Source organism: Opisthorchis viverrini (assembly GCF_000715545.1).
Source record: "Opisthorchis viverrini unplaced genomic scaffold opera_v5_106, whole genome shotgun sequence".
Classification (NCBI taxonomy): Eukaryota; Metazoa; Platyhelminthes; class Trematoda; order Opisthorchiida; family Opisthorchiidae; genus Opisthorchis; species Opisthorchis viverrini.
The window spans coordinates 494,591-520,358 of NW_008751768.1; the positions used below are offsets into that span (position 1 = coordinate 494,591).

Sequence of the window (25,768 nt, forward strand, 5' to 3'; positions counted from 1 at the left end):
TCTTTACGTCTGGATGTTCTGGCACTTTTTTCGTCTGGATAGAACTTTAAGTTGACTCGGCAGGCTGCACCAAATCTCCTGATAGAATGCTTAGATTCGCCTTTTGATGTCAAAGTGCTGTTCAAACTATTTCAGGAAACTTAATTTATTGTACCATTTCCCTGACACTTTGATCTATCACCAAAACTCCTAAAGTTTCTGCTCAGATTTCTTAAGATTTGTCACCAAAAATCCCAAGTACTTTGATTTTATTAATTACACTAATTCGCAAATCAATTTCGTTTGCACGAGAGACGTAACTGAATCTCTCGTTTGTGATGGAACCTTGGGGACTGCGCCTACCTGATGAGACCCAAGAAGAGCGAAACCGGTCATGGGCTGTCGAAGAGTTTTCAGCAACCTTGTGAGTAGTTTCCTTTATGAAAATATGCTTGGATTTAACCTCTTAAAAAAGACCGGCATATAATCCCAAGTAAAAGGCACATTTATGACTTGTAAATCTGAGATAATGTGTATAAACAAGTTGTCTGATCAGCCAAGAAATATGAGTGAGTATAGGGTATACGCTGGCTCCGTTGTTCCATAACATATTGTAAGATCAGTCAAATAATGTTTAACCACATCTCGGATTTAACCTCTTAAAAAATACCGGCATATAATCCCAAGTAAAAGGCACATTTATGACTTGTAAATCTGAGATAATGTGTATAAACAAGTTGTCTGATCAGCCAAGAAATATGAGTGAGTATAGGGTATACGCTGGCTCCGTTGTTCCATAACATATTGTAAGATCAGTCAAATAATGTTTAACCACATCTCGCTTGTAGCTGAATGCCAATGGGATGGACGGGGACTCAGACCCATTAATCATCAATGCCGTAACAATGAGCAAGCCCGATTACTTGATCCAGGATCCTTTAAGTGCAGACCATCAAAGACCACACACAAATTCGCCAAAAAGTCCAAAGAAGAGACACAAAGAGACCCAAATGGGTTTTCCGGGCGATGAGGTAAGTCAGAATGTGCCTACTGTTTACGCAATTATAAGTAGTGCTTTTTAACGAATTGAAAGTGTATGCCATTGCATTGGGGAACATGTCAAAACTCTTCCAGAATATGCGATAAATCCAATGGAGTTTTAGCATTTGTCAATCTCTCCTTACCGTGAAAGTACATCACTGATACTTCATTTAATAAAGTACGTATATCTAACGAAAACAGGGTTGTTAATTGATCTCATTAAATCATTTTACTTTACTTTACATCAGTGTATTTTCGATAACGCTTCTGAAGATTGGGTCAGATGAATTAACCTGATATTTAAATTTCCATCGGATTTTGTTAGTGTTTTCGCATTTCTCAGGTCCGCTGTGGATGGATTGGCTTTCTAGAAGCACATGACAACGGTTTTTAATGACCAAGTTGGACAAAAACCAACAGATTTGCCTAATAAGTAGCCACCATGAAACTATGGGCACCTTGAATCACTGTCCGCTAACATCTCATTAAATACGCAATGTTCAAAGGAAACCAGCTAAATATCTCATCAGTATTACCAGTATTCATTCCATACACTCAGTTGGCGGACCAGGTGCAATTTGTTGTTCAAAATGTACGATGTTTACATCTGAACTCCAATGAAAGTCCTGAAAGGAGGTCCTGTTGTTTGAAAGCATATCCGACAGCAGAGCAATTTGAGTTGGTTTCTATCCGACATAGATTAATACGTGTGCAACTTCGAAATAGTTGGTTTAAGTAGATTAAAGCCCGCAAATCTATCCATTGGGGCAGAACTTCATGAAACTGAAAATAACTTTCATGCTTTTGAAGCGGATGAGTCTTTCGAATGCCTATATATTCAACGGATGGATCCTATCCCCTGCCCTGACATGTGCACTTTGTTGTCATATTCGGTTGACTAGTCCTTTCACTATTTGGCCTTAATTATTTCCTGGTGACTGCCAGTCAGAGAACATGTAGACACCTTGCAGCATCTTTAAGCAAACAAGGTATTAGTTATGTTCAATACAAGCAATAGAATTGGGATTCTGGCGCTCGACTAATGTGGCTACACGGCAAAGAAAAACAAAAATGAGCCATCAGATGCGACAACATTTCCTTTCGAGAAATCGGGGAAAATCATCACTCTTTGAAATTTCTTGAAGCTGCATTCTGTATTAGTTCGAAGTACCGGAGGAGACATCGTGCAGTATTTCGTGGATTATTGGAATTGCACGGACTGATTTTCCCCTGATGACCTACAGTTTCAATGACCGACAAACCTGCAACACAATATACTCATGTGGCTCGTGAAATTTATAGAACCTGTCGGGTGGCATCCATGTCGCCAAAGCTCGAGAGGTGCGTTAGAATTCGTAGGGCACGAAAGTCATCAATAATTCCGGAGTCTTCTAATGAAGAATCATTCTTACACGTTTGTGTCGTTTAATAAGACGGCTAAATTGGTATGCAATCGTTCTTTTCTCAAAAGTACCTCTAAGAAGGGATCGCGTACAAATTTGATGACGTTTTGATACATTATTCTATATCCGTCAACATTTTCGGAAATGAGACCAAAACCACACAAAAAATTTTATAGCTGGGTAGATATCTTGATGCGTTGGGATTGAACGCAACGCCCGCACCATAGGTACACACGCCGTGGACTCAGGATCATCAGAAGCCTGGAAATATGTACGTGAAACACCGGCGATTGTCTTAAGGGAGTTGAGAAGCATGTTGAGAGCGAGATCCATTACGCTTGTTCTGGAGAAACGCCTAAGAACAACAGAGGGGAAAAGGAAGGTTTCAGCAAGAGATACCTTTTTCTCAATGTGATACGGAGAAGAGACTTTGAAATCGACAAAATAGATAGGATATCGTGAGTTTATTTATGAATCATTTAGCTTTGTTTTACTATGGAGCTGTGTAAAAATGAACTGCTCGCTAAGCAACGGGTGGGTAAACTGAACGCCTTAGACAGGTGAGCCGGTGTGACCCATAAACGAAGAGGTGCAATAACAAATAATGCCACCGGGTTGCCCAAAATGACTGTAGGTTTGGGCAAAAAACCCACATTGAACCCTTGGTTCACTATCCGGTCCGTAAAGCGGCGAGCGTTAGGGTTAGGTTGGGGCCCTCCACGGAGAAGATAGCTATCTAGAGCTATCGTTCAGCTTCAGCATCCCTACGGTGCCTAGCTGCCATGCCACCCGAAGCAAGCACAAGGGCTGAGATACCGTCAGGTTGCCCAAGCCTAGACCGAGAAAGTTGAGAGGAAGAGGTTGGGTTCAAACAATAGACCTTCCAGTCAGTAACTTCGCGCTCTAACCACTTAAGCAGTCTCGCTCCCTCGGAGACGATAACTCAAAATCTAACTCAGTTGGCTGCCAGAAACTAATTTAGCCAGAGGGCTCAGGTAATAGGAAACTGTCTCCTTCCTAGTAGTCTCGCTAATAACAGATGCGTCTAAATCCGCATCCGGAAATCAAAATACTTTGGTTGCCTTTTGACCGTACTGTATTATTCGTTTATCATTACGATCAACCGTCGGGCGATATGAATATGCCGTTTCTCGGTCTAAACTCTTACAAACGGTTCTTTCTCGGACGCGTCGCTGGCTTGCTGAATATGCACGAGCTACTTATATGGAAAACATTATATTGCTTACACTCCATAATCGCACAGAACAATACAACTTTGTCTCGTAGTTCAGGGGCCCTTGCTTTTAAACGCGCCGTCCCCTTATTTGTCTCCTTGCATGATTAAACCTTATGGAACAACGTTATAGCCATTGAATTCAGCAAATACTTTGTGACAAGAACGTTTGTCGTCAGATTGGGCGGTTACTTCCCGTTTGGATAGGGTTCGTTACTATTAGACGCCTAAAAAGGGATTCAGGCGTTCAGAAAGTAATTATTTAGATTGGCTTAACCGCTATAAAGACAGGCGTTTAACGGTCTAATTTGTATCCAGCTCCACCCTCATTCTTAGGCCTTGTATTAAGCCCGACATTATCAAACCAACTCTTCTGCAAACCTCACACAAAGACAAACTTTCGTCATCCCTACCCCCAATTATGCATAAGCTACTCTAACTACTTACCTTAATATGGATATTTCAAACCAACCTGGTCCGATTCAGTGACGTTTGTACGCACTCACTTTGTTTGTTTCATAGATGCTACCAGTAAAATAGAAAACATAGCAAGATGGCACCACATTTTGTTTAGCAATCCCACCAAACTGTTGTTTCTTCTCAGTGCTTTCTCCGAGCTATCAGAAATAAGTCTTCGAGAAATTATTCTGTTACCCAAACAGCCGCTGTCAATATCAAAGCGAGTATCATTGATAGAAATTTGTCTTTTGGTGTTGCAGCACAGTTTAACCAACTTATAAGGTTTCGTTTCAGTTTTGCTTTCAGGATAAACAGATAGTTTATTCGGTGACGAATCCGATATGTACACTAAGTTTCATCGGTTGAGATGGAGTGCTCAATTATTCAAACTTGATAGTATGCGTCAAATATTTTTACTTATGTTGCCAAAATAAAATATTGGAATTTTTGTCATCGTTTACAGAATAATTCCAAGCCCTCAGGGTCAGCATCGAAACCATTCGACCTTTCCGAAAATGATGTCCGCATGTTGCATCGTCGAACCTACCTGCATGGCATGGGTGCATATGGTGATCCGGATTTTATGGGACCTCCAGGCTCACCATTTGATTTATCCAACTGGGACTGGTTAAGACTTGACGCGCTCGGGCCTGGATGGGAGCAAGCAATGAGGGATGTACCGGTTAACAGGGGAGAAGCCCTAAATTTACTCAGTACGTACAAGAGTACACTTGTCAGGACTTTCATGTACAATAAGAAAATGCAATACAGAAATCTTAACTTTGCCGCTTGAGCGATTTTTATTTATTTATTTATTTATTTATTTATTTATTTATTTATTTATTTATAGCCATTGAATTCAGCAAATACTTTGTGACAAGAACGTTTGTCGTCAGATTGGGCGGTTACTTCCCGTTTGGATAGGGTTCGTTACTATTAGACGCCTAAAAAGGGATTCAGGCGTTCAGAAAGTAATTATTTAGATTGGCTTAACCGCTATAAAGACAGGCGTTTAACGGTCTAATTTGTATCCAGCTCCACCCTCATTCTTAGGCCTTGTATTAAGCCCGACATTATCAAACCAACTCTTCTGCAAACCTCACACAAAGACAAACTTTCGTCATCCCTACCCCCAATTATGCATAAGCTACTCTAACTACTTACCTTAATATGGATATTTCAAACCAACCTGGTCCGATTCAGTGACGTTTGTACGCACTCACTTTGTTTGTTTCATAGATGCTACCAGTAAAATAGAAAACATAGCAAGATGGCACCACATTTTGTTTAGCAATCCCACCAAACTGTTGTTTCTTCTCAGTGCTTTCTCCGAGCTATCAGAAATAAGTCTTCGAGAAATTATTCTGTTACCCAAACAGCCGCTGTCAATATCAAAGCGAGTATCATTGATAGAAATTTGTCTTTTGGTGTTGCAGCACAGTTTAACCAACTTATAAGGTTTCGTTTCAGTTTTGCTTTCAGGATAAACAGATAGTTTATTCGGTGACGAATCCGATATGTACACTAAGTTTCATCGGTTGAGATGGAGTGCTCAATTATTCAAACTTGATAGTATGCGTCAAATATTTTTACTTATGTTGCCAAAATAAAATATTGGAATTTTTGTCATCGTTTACAGAATAATTCCAAGCCCTCAGGGTCAGCATCGAAACCATTCGACCTTTCCGAAAATGATGTCCGCATGTTGCATCGTCGAACCTACCTGCATGGCATGGGTGCATATGGTGATCCGGATTTTATGGGACCTCCAGGCTCACCATTTGATTTATCCAACTGGGACTGGTTAAGACTTGACGCGCTCGGGCCTGGATGGGAGCAAGCAATGAGGGATGTACCGGTTAACAGGGGAGAAGCCCTAAATTTACTCAGTACGTACAAGAGTACACTTGTCAGGACTTTCATGTACAATAAGAAAATGCAATACAGAAATCTTAACTTTGCCGCTTGAGCGATTTTTACTTATTTATTTATTTATTTATTTATTTATTTATCTATCTATCTATCTATCTATCTATCTATCTATCTATCTATTTACCAGCTCAACGGAGTTTCCGTGTGCTTTAAAACAAAAAGTTTTTCTGCTGCCGAGCCACGCTTAATGACACGAGAAAACATAAGGATCACATGTCAGTTAGCCAAGTCAGTCATACAGTTCTCCCCCTGAAAAAAGTCCTCTTGACCGTTGCTAAGAGCGCCTTTTCCGAAGCAGATGGTTGCTTGTTTATACCGTCTCTCAAAAAGCTACCACCACCCGGCTTACACAAGCCAATGTCATCCATCGGGTCGCCAGACACAATCCGAGGTCTTCTTTATGATTTCACTATGTAAAGTCAGCTGGGTCCACCGCGTGTTGCCCTCCAGAGCACTTGGTCGTACAGTTTTGCACTGATTCTGGAACTTTTGGATACAGTGATCTACTTTCAAGGATATTTTTCCCTTTCGTCTTTAAAATAAATTGTTTTCACGTTCACTCAGCCCTGTCATTTGACGGCTTCCTGTCCGAGACACTTACAGATTCCATTTCTTGAAACACAGACCACTCGATCTGCTTCTTTAGGATATCAGTTAGTCAGCAGATGTGGAAAATGCATTTGTTTCATCAGCGACGAGACGAAAACCATACCATGAGGATGGGGCAGGTATCTTGTAAACACATTCGCCAAAAAGATTCATTTGTGCACAAGGGTTCGTGGTTGTAAATTTTACGGTAGACGTGAGTACAAAAGCCAGATCACCCGTGATTGACCAGGCAGAATTGAAGAATAAGAGCAAGGATGAATCATGTAGATCGTAACGAGGGATTCAGCCAGTTTCGAGGGTAGTATCCCATCAAAACCAACTTGGTATGCAAATGAGTGTGTTTCGATAGCGATTACCGGTTTTATTAAGAAGAAAATAGATCGATGAAACCGGAATTTATGTGGTTGATTTGATTTTGTATGGGTACGCCTGGTGGCTATTAACGGACGTTTTGGAAACTGTTTTGGTCCTCTGTGTGAGTTCTCCCAGAGGCAGATTTATATGCAAATTTAGGCTTATTGATATTTATATTGAGGCAGATATGTTGGGCGAATGCGGAAAATTGGCTTGCAGCGCGACTTCCAGTTTTGGAAACAAGCCTGAAATTTGCCGCAAGATAAATGGGATTCAAGTCCGAGGTGACAAATATTTTGTCGGTATCCGTCGTGACGAATGCCAACACACGAAAAATGCTCCATTGTTTACTGCACGATTCTGTCCTTTTAGTGACCTAGGTGTATTGTTTGCTATGACTTTTTCAAGGTCACTTTTTAACATTAGGTTAACTTCTAGAAGTCTGTACCCTTCCGATAATTCATCCATGGGGCATATGTTCTTAATTACGCGGAAGGGAGTCGCACTACAACTGGCTGATAGGAATTGGGTACAAAACTCCTGAAATAGAGCTGCTGATTGTTTATTGAAGCTTCAAACAAATCTCGAGCGTCACTGGCTTGGCCTTTCTCTCAAAAGGTTCGAGAAATAAAAAGAGGTATACATTTGGAGTAAAAACCAAAATGTGAACAATATTACTTTCCATTATTTCGGACGGCAAAAGATTTGAAGAGCTTTTAGCTCAGTGGGCTACCCGTTGCGAGGCAACCTATTCTACTGTAGACTCTATCCACAAGGCTAGAACGGATAGTCTGTGCAAGTGATAAAAATAAGCTATTTTGGAAGTGCTGACAGGAAACCAATCAACCAACCTGGGGATGAAGCCTCAGCTGTCTAACATAACTAAATGAATACGTAAAAGTAAATAGCTCGTTTTATGAACTTAGTCAAAAATTATCCAAAATATGACAGTTCAGCGGAGGCCTTCAGACGAATTGAATCAGGAATTTCCTGGAAGGGTCAAATGCGTCTGCCAACCCCCGATCGATCTCATTAGGATGCCCTGACCGTGAAAATTTGGGGAATCTCTCGTTCTTTGTATTTGTGTTCTGACAGATCTCCGTTGTTAGTGCCTTGAACCCCTTGTTGCTACATGTGTACCTGAGTGGTAACATTTTTCGGTCAGATTTACATTCCCACATAGTGTGTCCGGTTAAAAACTTCTTGTGTCAAAATTATAAGGCTCGTTTTGAAAGGCAGTCCATCGTACCCATGATTACGGTACAAGATCCTTTGTTTGGTTTCATAAACACGAGTGATTTCCTGTTGCATAAGTGTTTGACATATAGCACTTAACTCCTCCAGCACCAAGTAAGAACTCCTGTCAGGCGTTTTTGTGTCCTCTCTTCACATCTTCGTTCCCCATTCCTAACAAGTTCAAGTGAAAAGTTTGTTTATATTTGTTACATCAAAAAGAAATTTGCAGAATTCATGAAGTCAGGAATCTAGCCCATCTGCGTTGATCGACAAACTGGTACGCTTCACTAATGTGGTCAGCTGGAATGACCAAACATTATTAAACAGGATAACACTGTTCAACTTTTTTCATAAAAGAAACTACCCACAAGGTTTCTGAAAACTCTTCGACAGCCCACGACCGGTTTCGCCCTTCTTGGGGCTCATCCGATAGGCGCAGTCCCCGAATTTCTGTCAACCTTATGATCTACTTGAACCTGTTCAACTTTACTTTTAGTTGTAATGAAGAAGAAACTACTACGTGCGGCCAGTGAACTCACATTCTACAAGGAGAGGGTGGCGCTGCTACAAGAACAACTGATCTACCAGAAAAGAAACGAAGAAAAATTCATCAAGGTTAGCTTCTTTTGGATCTGTGTGTCATAATTAAATTGCAGTCATTCGCTAGTGGAAAGTTAACAGCTGTGCTAATTTTATATGCCTTGGCTGCAGACGACTGCCGGGCGAATAACCTCGATTATTTTCGGTCAGATGTTATTATATAAGATTATATGTGAGTTCCATTCACCAGTAGTCTTTATGCTCTGGGGTGGTGTGCGGAGTTATCGCCTGAATAATCAGCAACTCGAGTGTTTTCACTTTTGAACAATAAGGAATATTAATTTTTGTAATGTGGAGTGGTTCGCTGGGGTATTTAGGTTTTTACTGCAGTCACAAGGCAAATGAAATATCCCGTCGGTGATGGGCTATCTGAGTTTCATTCATTCAGCTGCGCAGTTGAACATAGCGTCAAAAAGTTGTCATGTCGTGTAACCAAAGGAAACTAAATTGCCATGAAACATTTTTGTCGTCGAATTTGTGCCAGCTCACCAGTTTAATGATGACACAAAATACAACGACTGTTGTTGCGTATGAATTCATAGAAGAGTAAGAACAACATAAACGAGAGATTCAGCTGAGTTCTAGGTGAGTTTGACGTTGAAAACAAATTGGTATGCAGGTGAGTGTCTAAGTTCTAGGTGATTGTATGGGTTAGAAATATATGCAACGTTTTTATATGAAACCACTGCCGTGAATTTTTCCAAGTGCAAACATGTCGTCACAGCAAATTACCTTTGAGCTTCTGAACGTGTTTGCTTCTGAGACGAAAGCGACTGCGGGGAATTTGAAAAAAATAGGTTTGAGGTGTCTCAAAAAGAAATGCAATCACTCTCTTGAGTCTAACATTCAGACTAAAATTGAAGATAACACTGCTCTTTGCTGGGGCTAGCTGTCAAACATGCGCGTTCAAATTTTCACTCAGTCATCTGGTGTTTTTTCACTGTAGCAACACAGCATACTAGTGACAAAACCAGTCTGCATTAGTTCAGCATAGAAGAAAAGATACGGCTGTTCTATCCAGGCGGGAATCATGTCGCTGATCCACTACTACTGAAAAAATGGCGTGGCCTTCAGCCACTAAACAAAGAACCTACCGCGACGCTCACGAATGACTAGTCGCTAAGTCGATGAAGTGGATGTACAGTTGTCGATTTTCCATCGTAGATGAAACTGACTTCCGCAATGTGGTTTCAGTTACATTACATCATCGTATTAGAGTCCTGGACGTTTAAGCAAACGGGCTACTATGATTGCCGTAAATCGTGATATCTAACTAGAGAGTCGAAACCAAATTCAACTTGATTTGAATAGTACGATTCATTTAGCACAGTAATGCGTTACATTCGCTTGAAATTGGTGCAGACAGCAGACGTTTTGCGAAACATAGGAAGTGCAAGTGTTTATTGGTAACTTACCGGTTCATGTTGTGGTGATAGGTTACTACAAAATAATGTCACGGTAGCGTATATATGTATTGGATGTCACTCTTTCAATTTTCTGTTAAAGGCTATCTTATCTCGGGACAGTCAATATGGATCTTGGAGATGTAACTGATAAATGTGGAGGATAGTTTCATTTATTTCGTAACCAATGTTAATGAACAATAAGCCCGTTCATTGATATTCAGCCGGGCGCTTCACTTCACTCCTCATTGTCTTTTTCAATGACTCGTTGAGTTGGGCTTAGTGTCTGATATGGACTGATAAAAAGTCTATTCACAAATCCGTAGAAATGAGGTCCATTAAAATGGCCGAATTGAGTATGATAATCACCATGTCACGAAGTATGTGCTTCTGGGTGATTCTGTTAGATTATTTTACTGCCAAAACCCTGTCGGTTTGAAATTTGAAACTTAGCTGTTAAAACAAATTTCCAACTCAGCTCCGAGCACATTACAAAGCGCAACTCGAGGAAGTAGAGAAACTCCGAGCCAAAGCGGCCAAGGTCCCAGGGTTAGAAAAAACCGTACGGCAGCAGGAAGAATTGATTACACGCTTGGAATCTTTTCTTGACAGACAAAGAAGTGAGTGGTTGTTTTATTAGAATGATTCCTTCTTTCCACGATATCCTAGCCAACCGCAAAGTAGTTCGTAAATAAAAAGCTGTCCAACCAGATTTTACATAAAAGCCACGGAAAATTTTCGTTAATTTTTTGGGTTTTACAATGTTGATGATTTGGTTAACTTCCAATGGTGTCTTGGCGGTTATTAGTATACAAGTTGTTCCAGAAGTAGTGTCGGCCGTCTAACATCTGCCCCCACAGATTCGCCCTGTTGTGTCTTGAAGTACGGTAGTGCAACTCTGTGTCGGTCCCTTGGCTTCCTGCTCCGCCCCCTATGGTATAGCAAAAGGCACGGTAGCTCTACACAGCCCTTTATGGAGACAAAGGAAAATTAGTACAACTGTATTTATAGGGTAGTCACGGTGTGTTCCACAAGGTCGTTCCAGAATCTCCGTGAGGGGGCGAGAAGCGTCGAGTCACAGGTGCTTGACTCGGATTGGTTGGCATTCTGACCAATCAGTGCGTGCCTTCGTTTGGCCCGTGTCCTGCACGTGACATCCGTCCAAATGATGTGCTGTTCGGTTATTAGGGACGGCTGGCCCCCGAACACGCCCTTACTTTTTTGGAAAAAATGCGCACCTGAACTAAACTTCAGGACAGCCTGACGTACTATCGCATGCAAATGTCAAAGTTTCGGGCTTTGCACGTAAATTTGCCACCCCACCAAACACAATGAAGACTTTTCATTTGCTAAAATGCTGAAGAGATTCCAAAACCACCGCGTTTTTTAGTGTGAATTTTGTGACAGAAGCGTAAAATTCTCAAGTTCCTGTGCGGCGTATTTAAATGACCGTTTTATGGACATGTGGTATGTTTTTTTAAAAGGGTTGGCAGAACTTCTTCTTTGTCGAAACCGCAGTTCTAGATTGTCACGGCATTTGTGAAACCACGATCATCAAAAGAGCATGGTCATCTTCAAATCGTTCAAGCGCAAAACGTCTTGCACAAATATTGGTTGCTAATCAGATTTGCTGCCCTAATTACTTGGTGAGGAGTGGCAAGAGAAACTACAATATAGATTGTAATTGGAAAACTGACGTTAGTTAGTTCCCCTCACAGATATACTCATTAAAATCTCTACAGTTGTCGGTGGCAAGTGGACCGGTCTATCACCCAACTAGGATTTCGCACAAATTAGCTCAAGGTCCGTATTTGTTGACTGCTAATACCGATCATCTGGATGTTGTTCTTACAAGTCCCCAACCCATTCCAAGAAGCGCAGTAAGTGTAAGTAGCAAATGATACAATCCAGACAAACCAATCTGACAACTGTAGGCAAAAAGATTCTGTATTTATGCCACTTAAATGGACATAGAGCGGCGAAATATGTGTAAACCTTGCAATGCAGTTCACCGCCTCCTCGGACACATCTCAAAAAGGCAGTACAGTATAACTGAAGCCGTTGAGGAGTTTCTGCCCTGAATTGTAAGGAACTGGTGAATTACTACCTAAATAGCAAAACCAAGACAGAGTGCTTTTATTTACACACTTATAGGTTCCAATCACTGATAGTATGAAACTCGGTAAACTGCCACAATTTGCCTTTCGCTGCACACTACTTAATGCCGAATGCAGTAGTCGGATTGGTTTAAAGTAAACAACGCCAACCATCAACCTACCATCAAAATTGAATTTTGACGGCATGCAGCAACCTCCTTTATATATCAGTGCATCCAAGTGTCTGCGTTCTGCCTACCCATCAAGAATCCGCCTTCCATCTCTCCCAAGATAGCTGTCCTGGCATCTACTTATAAAACTGTATATGTGTTTAGGCATACTATAATAAGTTAGTGACTGACGAGATTTTGTTAAGGGTTTAGGTCACTTTAAACTTTGTATCGAGCCGACGCGTTAAGTAGCCGGTTCCGAGACAGAGCAGCAATCTTCTGTCCTCAGCCGAGAATTTCCATTGAGTTTCTATCAATTCCGTCTGATACTTATTCGAACAAAGAATCTCCTCAAATGCTCGCGTTCTCAGCCCACGACGTCGTCCGTGAAAGCGCTTCTCGCTGCATTATGTAGAGTTCTAAAAAAACCCTAGTAAACCGTATTGGTACAAGTCCTGCATAGTGAATATACTGACTAGCCGGGCATATTTTCAGTAAACTTGCCTACGAGTTGTTCCATGTTCTCGATGAGGTAGTGGGATAATCAGAAAAGCATTGGTATCACCCATCTTGTGTTCATCTGTAAACTTGTCGTTTTTATGGACAGTGTTCAGTTCCTGGAGCAGCTCCACTGTTTCTTGCAACGGTTTTGCAAGCACCAGGACATCATCTACATGTAAAACCTAATCTTTTTGAACCATTTGAACCTTCTACGCCGACCAAGATTTTATGTGCTAACACAACACAAAGTGTACTGTCTCTAGTGACACTGTGTCCTGGAAAACGTAGAGAAAATCATTTTCGGAGACTTCATTAGGCTGTAGTGTATCAAGATTGAAATCAAATGAAAATGCGGATATCACTAGCCAGAATAAGGCTGTGGACAAAAATTACTGGAGGTTCCCAATACGGAACTTTGAGTGACGCGCAGGTTCGACAATCCCGAATATCAGAAGGGAGAATTGGGTTCGGCACTACGGCAGTACGGTCTACGGCACTATTTACACAAGGGCAAGCAAATGTGTACAGCAGGCCCCAATTGTTCGCGTTCGTGGCGTCAATTAGTTCACAGGTCTGTCACTGACCGCCACAGTTCAGGTCAACGTCCGCACACCGAACATCGGCGAGCGGAATGATGGCTCAGTAGAGTGGGTTGCGGTCGTGATTCTCGTGATTCTTATTGGGCGTGCGATCACGCGGAACCCATGAGAAAACAAGTCAAGGCAGGCTTAGCAAAAGGGACATGAACGCGCATGGGTAAGAAGATAAGCAGCAAACATTCACACAGACACACATGTCAGTACACAAGTGTCGAACAGGACGGCCCCTGCGGCAGGTGAGCGGCTGGTACGGATAAGCAAAACAACTAGAGAACATAGACGGCGTAAGCAACTGAATGAGGGAATTATCATAAGGTCGAGTTAGGTTCAACAAGGTTTTTGCCGGCCGTCTCGGAACCATTTTTTGCGTGAGTCTTAGTAGCACGTAGAATTATTCTTTTCTGCTTTTCAGTAGAATTACAATCTTTACTGCACTTCGTTTTCCCCACACCGAAAGTAGACCTTGTCACGTTTTCACTTGCACCGATGAAATCCGCGCTAACGGTAGGACCCAAAAGTGAAAATTTCAGCCACTTCCACTGAAGCAAATTCGCTATGGTTTAACTTATTGGTTGGCTAGGAAATGTGCGTATGACGACTAGCTTATGTCATGTCAAAACGCGACGCTTCATTTTTCAAACTATCACTATCAAACGCCAGGAGCTTGCGTAGGATTTAACTTGACACTCCTTTCTGTTTCACAGGTCGCAATGTGAATGAAAACTTCAATAAACGTGCTCCTGATACAGATCCGTACGATGTAAACTTATTAGACCACTTACCTCCAACACCCACTCCATTGCCCGAAACCTCGGACGCCGTCGCAGCCACAGCTCTACGCAACCTATCCAGTGAGAATGAAAACCTCCGTCAGACTGTGGCTGAGTTGAGCCGAACGGTAAGAAATCTGGCTCAGCAGCAACAAGATGATCACGAGAGGCAAAGAGAGTTAGAGGATCGACACCGAGAAGAACTACAGTCCATACGTGAACAACAAAATAGGTTGGCTGAACAACAGTTCACACAAAACAAGCAAATGGATTACGTTGTAAGTTATTTGGGTCAGCAGACGAAAATCCATGAATTTCGTGAACCCGGGAGATTTAATTGGATGTTAGGCTGTAGAATGTCACCCATAAGGACAGCTTTGCCTGTTATGCTGTGTTACAAAATCGGTTCGAGTGAAACCATCAGTTGGATGCCATCATAGATCCAAGGCAAAATATTTTGACATACATTGACCACGCTTTCATTGTGGTGCCTCAAAAAGGTGACAATTAGTTGTATTCGGGTTCTGAGACTGTTGGTTGCTTCCAAACTTTGGAATGTTGATGCCAAGAAGCTGAGTGTTGCTCTCATCAAATGAGCCATATTTTATGCACCATCGAGCCTGGGTAATGTCGTCATTTGAACACATTCGATTGAGGCTTTGTGTCAATCCTACCCAGGTATATTGTGGGAGTACAATAGAATGGTTGAATTTGATTATCTTGAGGAAGATATTTCAAGTGCATGTTCCGTTTTTGTTCAGTAATGGGGTTAAACTAAAATGTTCAGATCTGTGTTACATAACGTCAAAGCGCATATGCTTTTAACGTGTGGATGTGTCCAGTGGCAGGACGTCGTTGACTAGTCAGGTGAGCGGATGTCGTTTTGAGAACAATGATGATAGCAAGCAAAGTTCGTTTGCTGTGATTGTTCCTCTTTGCTAACACATCACAAATTTATATGGTACCAGAAACCAAGTGAGAAAGGTTGAAATCGGGGATACATACACTTTAGCGAAATAGAAATCAAAGAAAGGGGTTGAATGAAGGTTAGGTCATTGGGCCGCGGAATATGGTGAGTGACGTTATTGTAAGGCAGACTTGTGGAACCAGGGTTTTTTCAGTCCAGTTCAGGTTCAAAGGCCGCACAATTTTCTTCTGGACGCAAGGTTACGGATCCAGCCGTTGGATTCCAATTGCTTATGCGATACCAGTCGTGGTCAGTTCAGGGGTACCCGATGTGTGATAGTGAAGCCTTCTGCTCTGTCTACTGCCTCTACTGTGGTTTTGGCCAAATGCGATGAAATCGCACTTGAGGCTGAAATCCCATTGTCTGTATAATAGATATCAAAACATTCCATACGGTATCACCGACTAAATTTAACACCAGATAGTGAACCGTTCGTATTCGACCAGTACTGAAATGGATACTTGCGCTCTTATCCTTCATTTATACACTGACGTGAGTCAAAAATTTTTTAATTGTCGTGGTAAGCTGATAAGAGTAGCACCTTCCACCTCCAGTTATTTATTCAGCTACTTGGATAACAACTAAGTAACTAAATTCTTATGGAGGTGTGCAGGCTTTTTGCAGTTTAGAGTAAGGTGAGCCAAACACCCGTAAATTTACAGTTCTCTTAATGTCTTGGCTAAACCAGAGTAGGCACTCAGATAATCAAGCACTTAGAATAAGAACAATACTACTGAAATATGCAGTCATAGAGACATTCCTGAGCTGTAGCTATTGAGTAATCAAATTGAACCAAGAACACTAATACGTTTTCAATCCGGCTGATTTCGGCTTCACTGCTTACGGCAGGAAAAACAAAACTTGAGGAATGGCGGCTCCGGAAAGAGAAAAANNCAGGAAAAACAAAACTTGAGGAATGCCGTCTCGGAAAACGAGAAAACAGAACTTTATCGAATGCTTGAAGCAGCGGATTATCGAATCAGGAATTTGGAAGATGAGGTATGTCAAGTTCATTGAAATCATTTCGCTTCAACCGTTTGATAATAATATTTGCCACACAGTGTCTATCATTACTCACAATGATTGTTAGAAGTGGCTGTGTGTCGTTCACTAGCCCTCACCCACCCTCTCTACGCATCACATCATGCAGAGCACCCAACTCATTTGCCATTCTCCTGAACACCGTTTTCCTCCTGTGAACTGTCATTTGGTTAAGCAAACTAAAATAATCCAATTTTAAGCCCCAAATGTCTGGTTTACCCTGCAGCCATCAGGGCAAAATTGTGCAGCAGGCATCTCCTTCTGAATCCTTGCCTTGCCATCCTGCCGAAGTATGTTGTCTCCAAAACACGCATACAAGTCGTCAACTTACTCTTGCACCTCAAGCAGTGTAGGACGAGCTCAAATGCTCCACATTTCGCTCTTCAAGTACCTGTGATTCTGATGCAATGACTCGAGATATCTACGGTGTGGGATTCGCACTCACCGTAAGGCTGGACAGATTCCAGGCAACCCGTCGTTTTCATACCGGAATGTTGTTTTCAATTACGGTCACTTGAGGTGAACTGGGTTAACGGTGTTCATTTTTCACATCAGCTTACATCCCGACGGATTCCAGTTCTGAACCTGAGAAGGACCAGTTAGAACATTTGTTGCAGCTTTCTGGATCAGCAAGTGAGACCGGTATAGCCACCATGGTGGGCGAAATATACGCCCTATACGAAGGATTGAGCCCGAAAGAATAACTGTTATGTCGTGGATTTAGAGCCTATCCTGAGCTTGCAAATAATGGAAGGTGACTTATTCGGTTGTGTGCAGAACATTGCCAAGTTCGAGCTTTTAGCTCTAGAATTCATACCAAGTTTTTTGCGGGCTACAAACCGCAATTCAGCCATCAACTCATCTGAACCATGTGGTACTCAGTTACCAGTGAAAGGTGTCAACAGGAGAATTGTCTTTATTCTGGACACACAGTTTGTAGACTTGGCTATCGTTTCATTTCGTGACCGAAACAAACCAGCTCTGCTTATCAACTTCAACTAGAACCCGTAGGCCAAGATTAATGAACTGATCTTCGTTGAAGGCTTCTGCGGGGAAGGTTAGTTGGAAGTTGAGAGGAAGCGATTTAAAGTCGCTATGTTTTCGGTCCGACTCGACAAAATAAACGTTAAAATAGTCGAGAAGAGTAAAACTATTTTGTTGGTGCCGCATAATCGAGGTTTTAAAAAGTGTCAGATAATGCTGTCAGATGCGAGATTCTAAGATGCGGAGAATCCTATTTGCTGCCAGCAGTAACCGCAAACTCTTTTAGATGATTCGATCAATCGGCAAAAATAGGCAGTAAAACGATGTGCAAAAATGACTTAAAGGCAGTTTATTCCCAAAATTGTTGCATTAAATTAAATAAGTGCTGAACTGCTCATATGAAAGCCTTCAGCATAATATCCAGAAGAACCCAACACCGCTCGCCGAAAAGAAGACATCCGGTTTAAATACCATTCATCCAGCGCGACAAAGCATATGGACCAGTGCACAGCCCACTGCACACTTTTTAAAGGCAACTAAGTCCTTCTACGGAAGATTGGAACAAAAACAGAATGTCATTGAAGTGGAGCTTTTCGACCATGTCCCAGCCTTCAAAAAAAGTACAAGGACGTCATGCGAAACCACTGCGGCGTCATTTTAATGCCATGGCGTACACTATGATCTCTGTCATCATTTTCTGCCGGTGATTGAAGGTTTTTCTCCCTAACTTATATCTCTCATGAGGATATTTACGTAAAATCCTTTGGGTGCACATTATCACACAAAATGATTTTGCCTTAATTCACCAAGTTCACTGGTGTAAAAAACCCAGCATCATTCATCAATCTTCTTCAGCTTTCATACTGATACGCTGAATGAAACTCCTCCCTCTGTCTCTGAAACCTCAGATGTCGAAATTCTTACTGGGAATTCGCTCACAGACACTGAGTATTTGGACGGTGTTTATCCCGTCGATTAAGATTCTTTAAAAATGTAGGTAATTTTAAATAACATAAAGAAATCTGCTTCACGGTTTTGTATGCGCTTCATTTCTGCATGGTATAAAGTATTACTAAAAACCCGAGATAGATTGCAGAGGAGCCGATTTACGTGGCAGATAAATTTGGTAGTTTGGAGGGCCGTACAACGTCCAGTGAAATGGTTGAAGTCGAGATTATCTCTGGAAAAAAGGGAGTCACGAGAGCTTCGTCAACTCTCACACCTGAAGCGTAAGCTTGGCGTGAGTTCATCCATCAATGGCAAAATATACAGTGCTATCCATAATGTAGTCTGTACGGTGATGTAAGAAATCTGTCAGTACTTAACCACCGATGTCTCCAAAGCATTTGCCGGGTTGTTTGGAATATAAGATTAGTGATGCTGATGTACGAAGAGGCCTCACCTCACTTCATACAACATGGCAGCCCGTAATCTATCCTGATACCCTTAAGACTAATGGTATGTCGCTTTGCTATTGTAGTTGCTTCAAATAAGCCAACATGACACTACATAATCGTGCAATGACCTCATCTGTCAGAGTACGTTCAAAACTAATGCAACTTACGTAAAACGCCCACGATGTTGAGTGTCTCCTTTGTACTGTAGGGGACATGTTCAGTGGCTGCACAAGTAAAAGCGCGAATTTACACGTAGTGGATGCAAGGCCAGTTCACTCAAATACATCTGCGCCAACCTATTTACCACTATCGAGGTGACATAAGTGAACATATTTCTTTGTTCAAGCTGCCTTTGATAGTTTCCAAGTAAAACTACCGATAGCAAAGAGCACTTAAAGTGTTACGTGGCAGTCAGGCTGGTGTTCACGTTGTACCAACTCGTTTGACTGGGTAATAGATTTATCATGCATTGCGCAGTCAGACTATCCTGAAAGTCGGTGAACCTACTTAAAGCAATCTCATCCCTGATAGGAATCATCAAAAGGCACTTCACACAAGGCTACTGAGAAAAAGCTTTGGCTGTGAAATGAGGTTGCTGTCAAGTGGAGCGTAACATTATTACTTCTGAATCACACCCATGTGTTTACTGAACTCTCTCAAGTTATGACATTCTAGAAGAAAGCGTACGTCATTTTCTGGAACTGTTTCCACGGCTAGGGCGGAGACCTATGGGTTCCAATCCATTGTTCGCATTTGCTGTTGTTGTGAAAGTCCGAAAACCGCTTTGGTTAAAATTGCAATTCTCAAGAAGAAGTTCTTCCATGTCGGTAGTTAGAGGCCTTATCATGTACTTAAACTACTGATATATTTGAAGAATATCCGTCATTCTACTCTAATCTACATAAAATCTCCAAATTGCCTCTATTTCAGCTTGCCAGTCGTGCTCCAAGGTCACGAATACCATACTCAGAAGGCACTCAAAACCCCAACAGACCATACGTCTACAGAGAACCACCTTGGAGAAACCCCGGTCAGGTAAGACTTGATGGAACCTGCCAGCGGAGCAAAACTTTCGTGTAGGACCATCACTGATGAACTGAACCTGAGTTCACATACTGTTCTACCTAAAGGCCAAAAACGCCTAAAGATAACCAGTGTCATGGATGCAATCAAGTGTGCATTCACGATTTTGAATTCCATTTTCTAGTGCACAACTCATTTATGTGATGAGTTAAAGTATTTCACTACCATAAGTATTTACCATGTCCATTTGGGTTAAATCAGCAGCTGCGAAGGATAGACCTAAATGGATCTCATGGGATCATGCGTAAAACCTGAGAGTTTCACCTATGTCTTCAGACGGAAGGGGTGGAAGTTAGTGAGGATCCACAGCTCGGTGGGGAGACAAAAGGAATTCAATTATTCCTGAGACTGTTGAGGGTCCCAGGTGCACTGTCCGTGCCTGTGCTGTATTTTGTAAATCTGGAGAAGAAACCACAGGTAGCTTGACTGGTAGTTGTTGAAAATTTTCAGTCAAAATATTCAGTCATTCTGCTATTTGGGAATGAGCAAGCCATTTGTGTGTAATTATTTTGCTCCCCAGATCTTTCGTGTGTATTATATTAATGGTCAGAAGGCATCCGTGTCCGAGCTTTGATAACCTTTAGTGTTGCTTGGAATCCAATGCTTAGATCTAGTTTGTTGCGCCGTCTCAAAGGCCAAAGCCTTGGTTCTTGCAAGGCAGGGGCCATGTAAGAGTAAACACTACATAGCCTACTGTCCAAAACAGACTTAGTACGTAGTGTTGTTAGTCTTGCTTCCTATGTGGGTCCTACGGCCTGCTAACGGCCAGACGATATGTGCGCATCTTGAGTGAACGCAAACAGCAACGAAGAGGCTTCTTAAGGCGAAGTACTGTTCCAACCCGCTTCATTTTTCAGCTGGTACGACTTATGTATAGTGGAGAAGCGTTAGCGTTGAACATGATGATGTGCAGTTGACGAACATTGTGATGGCACGGCATTCTACAACTAGTGTAACGGTGATACTACTGATCGGGAGGCACGCGAGTAGTATGTGTTGTTCGTAGAATTTCGCTTTGCGTCGATTGAAAAGGGAATTCTGTTGCGGAATTCGCGGGGCCACTTTGTTACATTTGCTTGGATTTGACCGACGAATGATCGGAGTCAATGAATCTCCAGGACCAGTCGCTCGGGAGAAGATCTGTATCCAGTTTTTGTAACTAAGATACAGATTAGGGTTTTGCTTCCCTGTTCAATGGTCTGTAACTGGTCAGTTGTCATTTCCGAATAAATGACTCCGCAGCGGAGGCCTTCTTCCTTTCACTAATAGTAAATCCGTGTGAGGGAGTCTTCTCTTACGTCTTCTGAAAACTCTTTGAGAGCACCTGGCCATTCTGCCGCTCTTTGTGCTCATCATGTGGGCACAGTCCACGATGTCCTGCATGAAACTGCAGTGGATGAATTTTTTCAGGTACTATAATTTGCATAGTCAAAACTGAATTCAACCGAATCACTCTTTAATGGTTGTCTTCTTGGTACTCAAATAAGAGTATTTGGCAAATTTCATCCAACTGAGGTTCAAGTGGAACATAAATTTTACAGAAGCGGGGGGGCTGTGCCTATCCGCTGAGATCCAAAAAACGACCAAACCAATCGTGGGCTATCAGAGCTTTTAGCAAACCTGAAAGTAGTGTGTCGCGTCTACCTGTGAAGTCGGTTGTCAGTACGAATCCGCTAAATATGGCTATTGTTGATGCGATTCGTTTTTACTTTCCCGCATCTTGGCATGGAACAATGATCGTGGTACACTCAAGTAAACATATGGCATAGGACAACACCGGACCTTGGTGCTACCACGTCGTGTGCTACATAGCTGTCATTGGATTGCCAAGTACATATATTACGTGAAAGCCTCTCACTCAGTTGTGTAACCCGGTTCCCCCCTCATTCACATCGAATACCAGTGAGCCACATACGACAATCTCCAGCGTATTTCTACTGATGGACCTAAATGAAGACTTTCCTATAGGCCATCAACAGGGAAGTTATCGTAAGCCAGTTTACCTCCTGAGTTTACGTTTGCTCACTTATTTTCTTTCAACCCATATCCCAGCGGTTTCCGCCGCGTTGGACGCTATGTCAAATATCCAAAAGGTTCTTTTTTAACAGGCAAAAAACTTCCTTCGTTTTCTTGTCACCTACTGGACCAAGGTAAGTGGCGGGGTCACGTATATTCTATGTAAACATCCAAAGGCGCGCCAGTCTGTTGAACTATACGTGAAATTTCATCTGCGAACACGCATTTTAACTTTGAAACCTTGAAAATTGTCCCCTGAACTTGAGGAGGCGGGCTGCACTCTTAGTAAGCAACATTTGACGTACTTTTAGCATCCGCCCACAACTCAGAATACACATCAGAAAAGAGGAAATACTTGTTGATGTTTACTGCCATGACCACAAAAATAGCCTCACAACATTGCTTGTCTTGTCAGTTAAACTAATTGCAGTTACTCTTCCGCTATGGTAACTGTGGCAGACACCAAATAGCCACGTTATTCCAAACCTGATATTAATTTAGACTGTGGAACAGATTGAAATAACGTGCTCACCTGATTCCTTCAGTCTGGTTTTCATCATATTTTATTCTAAGGATACTACAAACTGCAGTGTGAAGTTTATGAGTTCCTTCGTGTTCCTACATACGAACAGAGCACAGGAAACTGGAGTGGCGGTACCTATTTACGGATTCTCACAAACCAACAGTTAATGCGTTCACCTGAGTTTTCGCAAAAGCATAATTAGAACAAAAGTATAGAGACGCCCTTTTTTTACCCACAAGTATTCATTTAACACGCGTCAAACTTAGTATTCATCAGAACTGGTTTCCGGCTTGTAATAATACTTTGCTCTGAGAACTGATGAGAATCCGGTGATGTTTTCTTCACCTACTTACATAATTATGTCATAAGCTACTTTGTGACATAGGGCCTGTTCAAAATAACGTTCGGGACACAGAGCACTTCTCGGGTTCCGATTTCGAATGTCTAGTATTTGAACTACAATTTACTTTTCAAAGTTTGGTCTCGGTGGCAAAATCTTTCTGACCGTTTTCACCTAAGTTTTTTTACGAAACTTTCGGGTTAGGTTGAAAAATTTCATTTTGTTTTCTATAAACAGTCCAAAGTCCCACTTGGATCAAGTTATGTCAACCGCAATCGATGGTCGCCCCGGCGGAAATCGAATCGAGACCGGTCGACACGAGGGCTTTCACTGTTTAGCTAGACTATCCTTATTGTAAATGGTGGTCGGTTATTTTGCAGTAGCTTTTGCTGTTTTATTTTCGCGTGCAGTAGCTTGCCAATTACTTCATTTGTTTCACGCACACATATGCGAGTGAAATGCGTGATCTGTGTTTTGTACTCTGATCCGTCCAACATTTGTCTGAACTATTTCCACACCAACTGGCATTCTGGAAATTCGAGATTCGTTGGCTCGTAACCGGTACGTGGGCTCAAAACAAATGTGTAAAAAAAGAGACAAAGATGTGGAAATTTTCGCGTGTTTTGGACTAAGTTTTTGCCTAATCAACACCAGTAGAATGGTTACTCTGCAAAATGTAGGTTTCCTTTTTCTGCGTTAGTCAGCAACTGCTTTTGATTTAGTCGCTCCGACGTGCTTCCTCTTCTTTTCGTGGAAATTTGAGTACTTAATGATTCTACCAATTCACTATGTCAAGTCATAGATTACCGTGTTCGTAAGTTAGTTTTAAACCAAAAAATACAGTAATTTGACGATATAAATGGAAAAAAGCATTGTTCTTCCCAGTCCGTCAGCTTGAAAAACATTTAGTTCTGAATGATTAATCCAGGAACACGAAGAGGAACACCATGATCAAATTTCTCTATAGATGAAAGAAGTATCCTGTTCTTCAAAACGTAACAAGAATGCTTCCTGTGGATGTCCCGCAAACCATAAGCTATGCAGCTTACTGCAAACAAACCTCAATATTTCGGACAGTGTGTGAATGAATCGCTAGTATAATCGGTCTTAAATATTTTTAGAAGGCGCATTGATAATGGCACTTTACAGTTTCAGTTATACGTGACTGGGGTAGTTGTGGACAGATATGATACACGCATAAATGAGATGACTTTAGGTAGCTACCATAAGTATATATTCGTTGGACCTGAAGGGTTATGACCTGTCTCACTGGCCCCGAAACAGCGTGTTTATTTGTGTTGTCTGTTCCACGTTATAGATTAGGACACCCTGAGCACTCCGCCTTCTAAGTAACCTTACAGCATCTCACTAGATTATTTGCCACACACAGAGTATCTCCTGGTAGTATTTTTGAGAACAGTGGAATATATTCCTTAAACGAATATTTTGAACTCGTTGTGTTCGGACATGGACTGGAAGAGCCACTAAAACAACCCTACAAGCAACACTTTAGTAAAGACGGTTTATAGTACAATCACTCAAGCAAATACTTTATTTGATAGATTGTTTGTGCACAAAAGGTGTCACATGGTATGTGGATATTAATGTCCGTTCAGTAAATTGTGCCCTTATTTCGGTTAACTGAAGTACCGAGTGCACTGCTGGTAGCACAAAACATAGAAACTACGAGATGTCAGCCTGATACTTCTCAGTGATTTTTTCTTAACACGCAGACAATTGCTAAGCCCTGGTGGTTTACAAAAGACTACAAGTGAAACAAGAAAATGATTCAGACTTTATTCTGAATGTGATACGTTAATTGAGACCTCATTGTTGTGGTTTATGGGGAGGTTTGGTCGGGTACGAAAGGCCTAAATCTTACTCGCTTTATTTTGCATAGCTTACATATCCTGTTACCTGGTAGTTTTCTGCCATGGAACTGCTGTCCTCTAGAGTTGCGGCATGCAGTAAGGTAAGTGTCACCACTTCTTCCTGATCGCATGTACATCATTTCATTTCAGGAGAAACCTGGGAACCGACTTCCTCCGGTAATTAACCAGCGCGACAAGCATCAAAATAGACGTTTTCCGCAGGAATACGTTCGAGCACATGCTTCAGACTCTGGACTGGAACAACAACGCAGGCAACTCCAAATGCAACCAAACGCTCGCCGTTACGATTCAACTATTTTAGACGACGACTGGTTGGGTGATCTAGTGACAGACGATTTCTAACCATGCTTGCATCGTTCTCCACAGTCATATTGTAAAAAAGTTACCATTTAAGTAACTCCTGTACATTGTCATCTGTTCAGATTGTCTTTTTGGCCCATGCCTATTGTTTTTGGTGGGCTAACAGATGAGATAAAAAGAATCTTTGTTAACATACTGTTTGTCATAGGATGGTTCCAGAACTCAGAATACTAATAAATTTGTGATTTTCTACTGACTGAGGAGGATGTGAGGATGTGCAAACTACCCAGTCTAATCTAAGCAAGATAAATGCGTTCAAAAATGCTAAAATGATAAAGTCTATTTACCAGTTAGTAAAACCGGATACCAGAGCCTGCTGTAATTGTTTTGGGTGACGTTTTTCGAACATCAACTGACTGATTGGTGGTAATTTGTGGCCATGGCAACTAATATTTCGCAAAACTGTTCACGGATATCTCAGTCTTATAAAAATGCCTCCGCTCACTCCCTGAATCGTCAAAGAAGGAAGACAACAACATCCAGCGGCAGGTTTGAAACTCTGAAACTTCAAAATCTTGCGTGCGTACATTTGAAAACGTTGAGCTATTTATTCAAGCCAGAAAATAGCAACTCGGATCAGTTCGCATTATAATAGTTGCATGATGCTATGGGTGCTGTCACAAAAATTGTGCATCCGTTTTCTTAAGTACTTAGTATTAAGCCACTATCTGGAACATACACAGCTTGCGGATCTATGGACCTTATAACGAATTGACCTGATGTTTCGATCTCTACAAGTCCTCAAATCCAACGAAATTTATTTTTTGGTTGGCCGAAAA

The 25,768-nt window shown here is 41.7% G+C and overlaps 2 protein-coding genes across 2 annotated transcripts; both read left to right on the forward strand.

Moving 5' to 3' along the window:
* Positions 1-827: 827 nt before the first annotated feature.
* T265_13849 (hypothetical protein) lies at positions 828-8,712 on the forward strand (the record flags this gene model as incomplete). The annotated part of the gene is made up of 3 exons (XM_009170862.1): positions 828-1,010; positions 5,756-6,025; positions 8,605-8,712. The coding sequence occupies 3 exons, from the start codon at positions 843-845 to the stop codon at positions 8,710-8,712; spliced, it is 546 nt and encodes a 181-aa protein (XP_009169126.1).
* Positions 8,713-8,748: 36 nt separating this feature from the next.
* T265_05754 (hypothetical protein) lies at positions 8,749-24,971 on the forward strand (the record flags this gene model as incomplete). Its single annotated transcript, XM_009170834.1, has 6 exons — positions 8,749-8,862; positions 10,729-10,870; positions 14,321-14,664; positions 16,251-16,352; positions 19,706-19,810; positions 24,759-24,971. The coding sequence occupies 6 exons, from the start codon at positions 8,749-8,751 to the stop codon at positions 24,969-24,971; spliced, it is 1,020 nt and encodes a 339-aa protein (XP_009169098.1).
* Between the last annotated feature and the right edge of the window lie 797 nt (positions 24,972-25,768).